The following is a 13,649-nucleotide window of genomic DNA, read 5'->3' as shown; positions in this document are numbered from 1 at the left end:
CAGGAATACATTACATTTTAAAATATATTCAAATATAAATATGTTGTTTTAAATTGTAATACATCACAAAACAGATAAAATGCGGTGATTTTTTTCCATTGACCCTGACAAGACAACAGGATGAGATGGGTTACAAGTTGAAGGAGAACTTCAGTTTATGGTGTGAACAAATACCATCATGTGTACACATGTAATCAGATAAGATAATCACAGTTGAGAGTTTGTCATAGTTTGAATCAGCTCATTAACAAACAAACCAGCCGAACGACTTTCCTACTTGAGCTGCGGTTTGGAAACTACTATAAATGTATTAAAAAATGTGTTTGGCTGATAATGCATGACATAACAGATCCAGGTCCATGCCTTTTCAGTAGAAACCTCGATGAAACTGTAAACACACATGACAATAAATTTACAATCATCATGTCATGTAACCTTGCTGAATATCAAACAGCAGTCAACAAAACTGGTGCACTTTGATACAAACAATGGAAGTTATTTTGTAAAAACTGCATTATGTTTTATTTATTCATTTATTTTGAATTCAATTTAAACCCAAATCAAGTTCAGTCAAAACTGTGTGAATGATCTATGATCGTCTTAAAGACATCAAACAAACCAGTAATAATTTACACCATATGCCACCCAATTATTTAATAAATTTTATGGAGTTACATTATAGCAAATGAAAAAAAAAAAACATTTCAACATTTAATGAAATTACATATTTTTTTCTGATACATAAAATAAGCTGCTAAAATAATTTGCACGTTTTTTAATTAGGTCAGTCAACAAAATGTACAGGACTCAATAGAACAACTACACTTTATTTAAAATCTAAACTTTTTTTAAAACCTTAGATTAAACAAAGTGTATGTAGTATAGTATAATGTTAGTTAAAGCCACGTCAGCATCTGGGGCTATTTTCATGGCAAAAACTCAATTAATAATACAAATATCACATAAATACAATAAAACCAAGCAAACAGACGTAAACAGTAAGTAATATTGTATTAAATATTATATTATAGCAATATATATATTTTAATTAACATACATTTACATTTCTAAAACCTTTTCAGGCAACTAAACAAAGTGTAAAGATTTTGAAAAAAGATAAATATGTTAGATTTGATGTAATATATAAGAATTAAATTAAATTGTACTAATTAAAGAATTGTACTATTTCTGTACTGAAAAAAATGGTGTAGGATACTTTGAAACAATTTTCACTCAAAAATGTGCGATTCAATTTCACAAATAATTACAAAGAAACTACAAGCAACATTGAATTTAAAGGGGTCATATGATGCTTTTTTTTTTTTAAAGAATTTGGTGTAACAGAATGTTGACATGCTTCAATGTCCAAAAAACACATTATTTTTCTAATTCTCTTCATTATTGTAGGTCTTCTATGCCCCATCTCTCTCAAACGTGTCGTTTCCTACAAAGTCCATCCTTCTGACAAGAGCAGTCTGCTCTGATTGGCCAACTGACCCATTGCATTGTGATTGGCCGATCACAGCAAGCACTCGTCATAAATGTAACTTTCCATAATCGTGAGCTTTATCTTACAAAATAAATGTAAAGACAGTTAATAAAGTCCTCAGGTCAAGCCCGAAAGGGGAACAGATTGGTCTGAGTTTAGTCTTTACAACTTTACAGATCTTCTTTATTCACCAAGAGCTTGTAACAGTCCAAAGAGAAGGGAAAAATTTAAATCACATTATATGACAGAAATTTTGATTTAATATTATTTTGAAAAACATATTCCAATAATCCGTTTTTAATTATTATTTATAAACTTTGGGAAAAAAAATCAAAATTTGTCACTGATCATGTGACTCCTTTGTCGGGATGGTCAGAAGATCTTCTAGATTAAACTGAAGAATACTGTAGGTTTATCTTTGCAAACAAGTAAAAACTGTAGAAGTTCAAAAGAAAACCAGTACTCAAAAAAACCTCCATATTTGTTCATCAAAGCAGCTTCAAATCTCAAAGAAACACTTTAAAATGGAAGCTGATACCATCTGACCACAGGGGAAAAAAAAGCAGTTCCTCCAATCCAGAATGAAAAATCAACTCCGATTAACACACACTGGTATTCTTTTTTGTTAAGGCAATTCTCCGCCTCAGTCTCAGCAGGAAGCAGCGGTCTACATCCACCCTGCTGGTGTGGAAAAGTTTTCATGCTGTTCAGGCAGATATGTCCGTCTGCTGGGACAGTTTTCAGCTTCATGAAACCATCTGAGCAACATTTGCCATGGAAGAACTCACCTGGTGCTTTTTTACTGTACATACACCCTTTATACTTGGGGGGGGGGGGGGGGCACATGGTCCAACAGCTGAGGTACAAGCTTCCCACAGCAAAAAACTGGAAATATGAATTCAGATTCATTATCAGTAATATTACATTATACCAATGACATGGAAATATGGAGTATGGGTGAAACTATATGACCTAAACTATCTTGTTCGTTCTTGTTTTTCCACAACAAATCATCAAAAACGACATGAGAAACCAAACACACAAGGTTTGATTACCTGTGCATGAAACGGCAGGAAGTTGTTTGGTCTCAAATGTCAAACACAACCAGTAATCAGTCTCTCCATCTATGAGAACTGAGAAGTCATTTCAACATCCATTAACTGTAAATGATTCCTCAGAGCTACAATCTTTAAATAGGGAGATTTTCTTTTCTGTCCTTTTTTTTTTTTTTTTTTTTTTTTTGCTAAGACAAGCACATTATGATTTATTTTGTGTAAGGGTTAATAATCTGAAGAAACTCCTAACACAAAGTATTAAATGTCAGCATAACTCCTCCTGCATGGTTTATGCTACAATTGTGCTCAAGTGACTCATTGCACTTACATTTTTTTTGATAAACTGACCGAAAAGACTTGCATTTTGTCATCATTTATTACACAATGGCATTTTTACATTTGCTTTGACCTTACAGTTATTAATAAATCAAGGCTAAACTGTCTCAACAACATTTACAAACAATTTCACCTTCATAACCTGAAGTGTTCCCAAGAGAACCAGGATTTTCAACAAGAAAAAAAAAATGACAGGATGGTGAAATGTGAGTAAATGGAACAGTTTTTGGAGCAGAGGTGTTGAAAAATAAGGTTTGGGCTTATACTCTACTTTTAGAGGGTTTAGATGATACCAAAATTAAAAAATAACTTCAGAAGCTGAGAAATTCTGAAAAGAGATTGCATAGACAAACTGTTCTTCTTTGTAAAACAAGCACAGATGAACAGTTGACAATGAAATACCAGTAACATGCATTAATGATGTAAATACGGTCAATACATAGTGATTGCATATATAATTATTGCATTTTGTCAGCCGTATTGCTTAAGGCCTTAGACTTTCTATCACGTGATAAAACAGAAAAAGAGAAAACTACAGGCACACTGGACTCACACTTGTTCTGTAAAAAAAGAAACCGTTCACACAAAAATAAATGTTTGCTGAAAATGTATTCACACTGAATGGGTGCCATCAGAATGAGAGTCCAAACAGCTGATAAAACATCACAGTAAGTCACAAGTAGTCCACACAACTCCAGTCAATCAATTAACATCTTAAGTGAAAAGGTGCATATTTCTGAGAAACAAATGAAACTGAAAAAGTGACGTGACATTGAGCCAAGTAGGTGACCCATACTCAGAATTTGTGCTCTGCATTTACCCCATCCAAAGTGCACACACACACAGCAGTGAACACACACCTGGAGCAGTGGGACGCAATTTATGCTGCGGCGCACAGGGAGCAGTTGGGGGTTCGGTGCCTTGCTCAAGGGCACCTCAGTCATGGTATTGCATGACTCAAACCCACAACCTTAAGGTTAGGAGTCAAACTCTCTAACCACTAGGCCACGACTTCATTAACAAGATTTTGAATTTAAAGGCCATGTTGGAGGTAAACTATCACTTTCGATGAATGGGTACATAAATCACTCAAGATATGTATATCATTTTTATAATGTCTCAAAAATGGTCTTAAAGACCTATTTTTTAAGTTTTTGGTATTAACGTTTTTTTTTCGCAACTCAGTGATGACATCACGTTGGGGAGAAGTCGAGGAAAGGTAGCCTCAGCCAAGTATGATGCTGTGTTCCAGGCAACCCGTAACCCATGTTTTCCCAACCTTAAACCCGTGAAAGTGCACTGGAACGGCAATTAAACCTGTGACTTCCCACCAGTGAACTCGTATCTTGTACTAGATCGATGTACTCCGAGTTCTGAGGTCACACAGCACGCGAAACAACAATGACAGCCCCTACAAATAATACTGCCTACGGATGCAGTGTTTATGCAAGTGGTAAACATTGAAAAAACGATTTTAGGTCAATGTAACGTTGCAATAAAATACATTATCTAGTTACAATTCCTTGCGCTCAGAAAGTTTGGCGTAACTTGCCTGGAACGGTACAAAGTCGTTAGTAGTGGTATGAAATAGTGATTACGAGCTCAAAAACCTGCTGGAACGCAGCATCAGAACTAACGTTATAGCGACTGACTGGGATGAGGAAGAGGTGGCACGAACCAACATGTATGATGAACCGCTGCTGTATAATTTCGATCGAGCCGGCCGTGAGAGGGCAAATGAGGAACTGCCAAGAACTGATGTCCATCAAATCTTATGCATGGTCCGAGGAGAATGAGTGGAGAGTTGGTGAAGTGTCCTGGTGAGTTGCTATCATTTAGCATCACAGCTATGAGCAGCAGTGTACAATAACGACACACACACACATATTTATATACACACACACACACACACACACACACATATACACATTTTCAGCAAATTTTAATTTTGGGGTGAACTATAACTTATAACCTATTGGACCATCCTATTGCATTGTGACATTTAAAGCCAAAGCAATTTGTTGTAGTGATGGCTGCTGACAATGAAGGCTTTGTGCTCTTGGAAGTGTGCCACTTGCAGTGATCTCAGCAGTGCTGCCTGCCAAGTCAGCTCTCCAGCCATCCTCAGAGGTTAAAAGAGGCCTGACAGAGTCCAGCTATGGCAGGATAATAAAGAAGTTTTCCTCTGCTGTCAGTGAGGTAATCTCAACCGGTGTGTGAGATCTTGCTGTACACGTAAACATTATGGAGCGGAACAGATAGTTTTACTTCCCTGTGGACTACTAACTATTTTCAAAAGCATTGCAGTAGCTCAGCAGGTTGAAAAGGGTGGATTTACCAGTAACAGTTTTCCTTAAAAAAAAAAAAAACAACAAAAAAATGTTTACACCAAATTTAATAAAATGTTATCCAACTCAATTTCACCATTTTTTTTTTATTTCTCAACCTCTCCCCTCCTAACACCTGAAGAGACCACTTTTTTCTGTGTTTTTCAACTTTAAAATGGTCTGCCAATTGCAATAAATAACGAAAAAAATCATTGTTCTTTCTTTAATATATCATATAGATTTATACAGTAGTTATTTCAATAAAGATATATTGCCCCCCTTAGCTTCAATGTACACTACTGTTTAAAAGTTTGGTGTGTTTCCAAAACATTACTAAAATCATACAACTGGCAACACAATTGAACAAAAAATATGCAAAGATTTAGATTTTCTGATCGTTACAATGCACAACCACTGCAAATATACCCTGCATCCTAAATGGAACTGGAGAAGATCTAAATGGGCAGCCAAAAATTGTAACTGTGCAGCCCTGGTAGAGTTAACCTTAAACTTATTCAAATAATCATTCAGCGATATTAACTAAATGGGACCCTGCCCTTCATGAATAATTCATAATGTACCATACCATAAACTAATAACAACTCATATCTCAAAGTAAGTGTAAAATAAAACATCAATCCATAGCAGTCACATTAGCATCTCAAAATTTACAACTAGCATCAACACAAATTTACCATTTGTTATGTGAATATGCACAAGGTCTAATCAAGGAAAACTGCATCATGGATGCACCGCTATCATAGATGATGGGCTCAATCCTTCAGTGACGCATGAGACCTGAGAGGTGGGTTGACAGAATAGATAAAGCTCCCACGTCTACCTGGCACCATCCAATCCCATCCCATCCCATCCGACTGTACCAATCTCAGCCGATAACGTCCATCAGTCAGGCATACTAAAACCTCCCATAAATTCAGCCTTCTCAGCCCAAGAGCCAAGACAAAATTAATCAAACACAGCCTGCCACCTGCATTTGGAGATAGGCAGCGATTAATGACACGGCTGTGTTCATCAAGTAAATCCTGCTTTATTTCAACAGGAATTTAGTGCAGAAGCTGGACAAAAGGAATAGAACAGTTAACGGTGACCAACCATTGCAGTATTAAATAGGACTGGTGATCACAAAGGAAAACACAAACAGGTTCTGATTCCAAAGATCCCCTCTATAGTGGAATAGAGTTGAGATGTGTTTGTTTATTTCTAAATTAATGACAAAATTAAGAAGATCTGAGTATCGCGTTAATTAATTAGAAGATCTAAAAACTGCACTACTTATTATTAAGCAGCAATATTTCACCCATTATAACCTAGAACAGGGATACTCAAATCTGGCTCAGGGGATCCACTTTCCTGGGACTTTTATTTTGACGGCACTAAGAGCGGCAGTGCCTGAGCGCACTCTTGTTTACTGTCTTTGTTGACAATTCTGTCTAATATGGATAGAAGTCTGTCTAATAATCAAATAGAACAGTTAAACAAATGAGTTAAGCTATACAAAAAAAGTATTGTAACGATTGCTTTTATATTATTAGTAACAGAAAGGCAAACGTTATAATACTTTAGCGTTTGCCGTCAGCATTTAGCAAATACGCATTTATATCATTTAAAAAAATATTTGAATGGCTAATGAACATTTAATTTCACAAACCTTGCAAACTTAGTTGAATCCAGCTGTGAGATCTTGTAAAGTGTGTATGTGTATCCAGCATGATGGCATGTTCTCTGTGTGAGGTTCTGTCTGTGTGAACTGAATGCTTTAAACTCGTGAATTCAAATTATGCTGCGCTTTATTCATTTGCCCACTGTCATATTCATGAAATTTCCTCTGTGTGCTGTATGTAAAATGAGTTTTACCCTGACTTTATTTGAAAAATCTGATTCCCAATGCACACAAACTTCCCAGAATACAGAGTGCCCCGTTGGTAACAGTGTTTACTTCCTTTTTAATTATATTTTTATTAAATATTTATGTATTTGTAAAAAATCCTGTCATCTAAAGTATAAGTATGTTTAATTTACAAAAAAAAAAAAATTAATCCTGTCAAATGATTTCAAATTTCTTAAATATTAATAAATAAAAATAATAATAATTATATAGGCTTCATATCGGCTATCGTAACCCTGCTTTCCAAGATATCGGCATCGGACGTCAAAAAAACAATATCAGCCAACCACTAATTCTGAACAATCATGGCTTTTACTTATAAAAATGTCAAATACTGCAAATAACAAACACCAAAATAAATGTAAACAATGCAAAAGTAATCACCAAATAAACGGTCTACTAGAACACATTTTACACTTTTAAGTTATGATTAAAAGAAAGATTACTAAGAGCATGTTTTACAAGAAAATGCTATGTCTGTCTTTTTACTTTACTTTTTTTTTGTTTTGTTTTTTTTAACTGTCATAAACATTCACACCAAAGTGAAGTGAAAGTCACTTCTGGTAACAGGTCTTTCAGTAGCCGACCTAATTTCCCAGACATATACTGTGCAGTCTTAAATATCATATTTGCATGTTTAAGGCGCTGGACAAAACTTTTACTCCGGTATAAGACTACAGAAATGTCTAGCGATACTGAATATTCAAAACATTAGCCAGAAATCTGAAAAATGTCAGTGTTGACAGCTCGAGGTCACATGATCTGAGCTCAGAGCTCGCGGACACACCCTGTTACCAATCGTACTATAGTGAAGGATTCCGTTTGGTATAGAAACGTCAGCACGGCATACGTAATATTAATGAGCTCCGATTTCCTTCTCAGGCAGCCTTAAGTGGGGTCTAATTAATAATCATGAGCCATGCCTTCGTCATAGTAGGATTCGCTACCCCGGTAAACAGGTGTAGTTTTTTTTTCAATAATTCAAAACAATTGTCTCAAAGTAATCATATTTAAACTATCCACAGTGAATATGATACAATAGTTATACAATATTGTTTATCTGTTTTTCAAACTTAAAAACAAAGCGTTACCTGTTCAATAATCTTCTTGTATCTTAGAGTGGCTTGATCAATCAAATCCCGTACCATCCAGCTGTCTTTACACGGGACGACAATCCTCGTTTCCCCGAAATTTACAGTCACTTTCATCGTAACTGCGTCATCAAACGTTCAAATATCCCCGTGGTTTGTTTACAGATTCACAGATTATCTTAAACCGAGCGCAGAAAAGACAACAGGTGTCATCGGTCAACTGTTACAGGTGATCTTCTTTCTCTTTGAAGTGCTACGAAAGATTGAGTAAGCCAGTACTAAGTCCATGAACGGAATAAGTGTTCAGTGGTCATTCCAAACCACAGTTAGAACAGAATTAAAAGTCCTGGATGCCAGAGAAAAGTCTCGATATATCTTTCCCGAGTTCACGCGCGCTGACGTCCAGAGTGAAACCGGAAGCTGGAGAGTGAATAACTCTGACTGTCGTGATTGACGGCCTGCTTTATTCAAGCTAGTTCATAGAGAATCGTTACTGCGGAAAAGAGGGAGTACTCTCGCTGCTAAATAGCTTGCCAAAGAATGAATAAGTAGTACTAAAGACTGACAGTGAAATGTTCTGAATCTTAGTGAATAAAAATAGAGCTTTTCCTTGCTTGTCACTAAGTAATCCCTTATATGTCGTTTGCATATTCAAAATATACAGAAATATCAAAGGAGGAGGAGATCTTCCTTTAAAAGATGGATGGAGTTTTGGTTTGTTTTGTGTTCCATTTGTTTAACTTTTAATACGTTTGTAATTGGTTGTTTAATTGCAGGTTCCAGTTGTGACTACATGCCCCACTATTACCAAAACTTTTTATATAAACTGGATCTTTTCCCTCGGAAACAACAGTGGAAATAGCTGTTTTGTTGCAGAGACTTTATGGTATGTATGCAGAAATGTATTATTAAATGTAAAGGTTTGAGAAATATCAACTGCATGGAGTAAATCATTTGACTGTGAAGATGTGCAATCAAATTAGTTGTAAAGTGCATCTAAATAAAAGGGACCTATTATGCAAAATTCACTTTTAAATTTATGCATTTAGCAGACGCTTTATCCAAAGTGACTTACAGGGCATTCAGGCTAACAGTTTTTACCTATCCTGTTTATATTATATATAATATTAATATATAATATATATTTATATATCTGTTAACATGTTTATATCATCGCCAGAGCAGGCCCATGTGTATTTACAGAGACCATAGCTATGTTGTTATTTTTATTTTCAACCCAAAAATGCTCACCATCTATATAATTCATAAACGCACATTTATTGCTTCTTAAAATAAATAATGACATAGCTCTGGTCTCTGTGAATACAGTCAGAGACAATGGTAGCCTTAGCCACATTAGCCGTGCTGCATTTTATTTATTATTTTATTATTAGCCGTGCTACATGCTATAAAGCACATTCAGAAAGGCGAATAAAATATAAAGCATACTTATGTGTTCTGGATATGAAGTTGGATCACAAACAGTTGGTACTGATCCATCTTTGAGAATTCTATTAGTTGACTTGAGGTTATGAGGTTATGTTTGGGCCTTATACAATACAAATCTAGAACATCATTATGGAGTAGTTGGAAGATGTTAGCCCCGACTGGCCCGTTTAGCCCTTGCATGTACAGTGGAAATGTGGGAAAATAATTTCTGACTGGCATAACTGAACAAATCAAACAAATGTGAACATGGAACGGTGAGGCTCCCTTCAGGGACCCATGGGCTGCACCCCAGTCAAGCCCAAGGGTTAAGTCCGGCCATGGCTCTGTGACTCATTCTCCACCCTTTTCTGGAAGGGGGCGGGGAGAAGCAGCTCATTCGCATTTTAGACATACACGAAAACAGCGTGTTTCTGCGCACACCCAAAAAGGGTAATTTTGGGCATGGTATAGTAAATGATCTGTGTAATCTGAGCTGAAACTTCATAGACACATTCTGTGGACACCAGAAACTTAAATTACATCTGGTAAAAAAGTGGTAAAAAGGTCCCCTTTGTTTCCACTATAGACCTCTGGTTACCATTCACATCCTGCCTATTATATGAATAACAAACAAAATTTCCCAAACTGTAGACTCTAGACATTCTTTTTGAAATATTAGTTCACAGTCCACAGGCTCTGCATAAAGACAATGGGTTATTCTCAGAGGACTACTGTGTGTCCCATTTGGCAAGTGTTTCATTGACCCAATTATACCATCAACCTTCCTCTACACCCTTCCAGTCCTATAATCATCCATACACATGAAGATGTGACGTCTTTAGTCTTCTCACACTTTGAATAAATTCTAAATAGCATTCATGTTCTGTGATCAGAATCAGAAAGAGCTTTTTTACAAGGAATTTGTTTTAATGACATAAGCTTCCAGTACACAGAGACAACAACACAGACCAAAAAAAAAAAAAAACCTTTGCAACTAAACAAGTGTATAAACAATTGTGCTATAAATGATAATGGAATATGATTGAGTAAGATGCAAGGATGTACTGGGATGGAGTTGTAACAAATAAATATAAGGATATTGCACATTTTTATTGCATACGTGGGGAACATTTAACTTTTCATAAGGTAGAATGCCTGGGGGAAGAAACTGTTCAAAGATGGTGTAACTTGGATGTGAGGGATCCAGTGTGATTTTCTGAGCCCTTTTCCTCACTCTGGATTTATACAGTTCTTGAAGGGTGGGCAGGGGATAATTAATAAACCAATAATTGATTAGTTCAGATTAATTATGCTGCATTTTTTATTGCCCCCCAGACTAGAAGTCTTAATAATTATGCTGTATTTTTTATTGCCCCCCAGACTAGAAGTCTTAAACTACTATTCAATGGTTTGGCATCAGTAAGACTGGTTTTATATTTTTAAGTGTTTTAATCACAAATACAATTAAACAGTAACATTATAATTTTTTGTTCAATTTAAAATACATGTGTCCTGTTTTGATATAATTTAAATGTAATGTATTTCTGTTATAATTTATTTCTTGAAAGTTCACAAATCCAGCATTTAAATAAAATTTTTTGGTAACAATGTAAAAAAAAACTTTACTGTCGCTTTTAACAAATGAAGTGCATCCATTTGAAAGATTGTTGCTGATGTAGATGTTTTCAAACAAAATCTTTCTGACCCCAAACCCTTGTGTTATTGTGTGTGTTTAGACAAAGTTATTGAACCCTTTGAGTAGTAAACTGTTCTTGTATTGTATACACAAATATGAGAATAATACACTGGATAGTAAGCTGGCACTGCTAGGCCTGGGCCATCCCTTCATTATAAAAGGAGATGCCAAACTGTGCCATCTGGAGGGGTGTCTGTGTCAGCCAAAACCCAGGCTTGTCTCTTTCTATTATCCGATTTTTCATATACGCAATTCAACAGCACGTTTAATGGTAGTATTACCATAACCATTTGGACAAAGTTACAGTTTACAATCCTGTTCCTCCCCATAAAATATAATGGGGAAAATATAGTGCAAGATGTTTTTGGAACATTGATTTATTTAGAAAATGTAGATGGTCTAACTGTACATGAGGTTTATGAGGAACACATTTAAAGCGAGCATGACAGATGTGTCAAACATGAAAAATACTGCTTAGCCAGCACAAAGGAGTTAATGGTGCTTGTGTAGCTATCCGAAAACCATTATAACTATAAAACAGCATGCTTCAAGTGCTCAGAATTGTTTAAGCATGAGACCATTTAAAACATCTCTAGGGTATCAAGCAATCGTTTAACATGATGGCTACAATCAGCAGGAAGCGATAACATAAATCAACTATTAAGTCCTTATATAAACAAACTTTTCACTGCCAATTGACTTTTCATTGTCTACAGCTTTTAATAGCCAGTCAAGTGCTCTCATTTGTGTCATATCATTTATTTGCATAAATTATTTTCTTGTTCCGTGTTGTTTTAATGCCTGCAAGGTGATTAAGCTGAATTAGAATTTTAAGTAGCTGCAAACCAATCTATTACCTTCTGGCAATGTGTGAAAAAAATTTATATTAGGAGATAATGATGGTCAGCCAATTGTCTTCGGCACATCTTAGGCCAGTACTATCTCAAATAAATTTGGTGAACCCAAAATCCAGAATGTCAGTCAGAAGTCATCCTAATCCTCCAGGACTCCACTGAATCACAGTAAGAGCTGCTTTCTCCAAATAAGTAACATTGGGAACAGAAGTGAATCATCATGGGGTCCCAGTCTGTCAACATTTTCTCAGGGTGGCCATGTGCAATTATCCAATATTCCAAGAAGAATTTTTTAAAAAAATGGTAAAAGAACAACCAAAAGTATTATTGCATCAATGGTCATTAGAGCAACTTGAAAAAATTTCAAGGCAAATGTGGGAAAAAAAGTCTTTATCAGTGATGGATAAATGAATGGGAGAAATTCAAAACATTTAAAATGGCAGTTTCAGTTAAAAAAGTCAGTTGTTTGGTCTAAAAAAGGAAAAGTTCACCCAAAAATGAAAAGTTTGGATCATATTCATGTACTCTGTTTTGCATGTAATGAAAGTCAACTGATTCCAAATATATTATTTTTTACTTATGAATTCACATATTATCACTTTTGTTGTATGGGCCAATAAAAAAAATACACAACACGTTACACATTTTTTGAGAATTTTTTTTTTTTTTATATCTTTTTATGTGTTCCAACAGATAAGAAAACCATACAGTTTTTCTAACCAAAACTACATTTTCTGCAAATTTGGTGTAACAAAAATAGTGTTTTATATAATTTTTTATCATTCGAATAAATTAGCTAAATTCTGCACAGGAACTGCATCATTTTAATAAATTAACAATCTCAGATAAAACTGCACAGGTTTAAAATAAAATAAATGTGAGTAAATTATGAATTTTAATTTTGGGGCAAATTATCCTTTTAAATCGACTCTTGCTTAAACTAACACAAACTGAATGATTCCCAAACCCATTGGCTCTATTGACCTATATGTTGATGTTCAGAACAGTCAAAAATGAAATGTCTTGGACAAAATCCTAAACAAATAGCTGTAAGCCGACACTGCATTCCATATACCCAACATCAACTAAAACTCTACATGGTATTGATGGCGTCAGTGTGGGAGTGCTTTTCTGACTCTTGCTGGCTCGCTCTGTTCCGGCACATTCTGAAGGAAAAATACATCTGAAACTGAAGTTGAGCAGTCAGCATGTGAATGATTTTGAGCAAAGAAAGGAAACCTAAATCCGAATTGTACAAAATGAAACAAAAAGTATGTGAAGGCCTAGTCAAAACTAGTCAAGATGCTGAAACAAGGAGTTCCTGGAACATTCCTGGAGTTCCTGGGGGTTCTGTTGAAAGCTTAAATTCCAACAAAGTGATATAAGAAACCAATATCAAATTTCAGAAGGCCATCATTGCTGTTAACTGGTTGTGTGAGGGAAGAATTACATTTCACATAGTGATAA

General features: G+C 35.4%; 1 protein-coding gene across 1 annotated transcript in view; it reads right to left on the bottom strand.

Moving 5' to 3' along the window:
• LOC113103294 (partitioning defective 3 homolog B-like) overlaps positions 1-8,645 on the bottom strand; it is an 80,494-nt gene extending 71,849 nt beyond the window's left edge. Inside the window, exon 1 of the mRNA XM_026265973.1 lies at positions 8,205-8,645. Within this exon, the coding sequence (XP_026121758.1) occupies positions 8,205-8,321 (117 nt within the window). The 5' untranslated portion in view covers positions 8,322-8,645. The remainder of the gene's footprint in view (positions 1-8,204) is intronic.
• Positions 8,646-13,649: the final 5,004 nt, after the last annotated feature.

This window comes from Carassius auratus, chromosome 1 (genome assembly GCF_003368295.1).
Source record: "Carassius auratus strain Wakin chromosome 1, ASM336829v1, whole genome shotgun sequence".
Taxonomy (NCBI): domain Eukaryota; kingdom Metazoa; phylum Chordata; class Actinopteri; order Cypriniformes; family Cyprinidae; genus Carassius; species Carassius auratus.
Note: the sequence above shows the minus strand (reverse complement) of the source record. Positions and strands in the feature narration are given on the sequence as shown.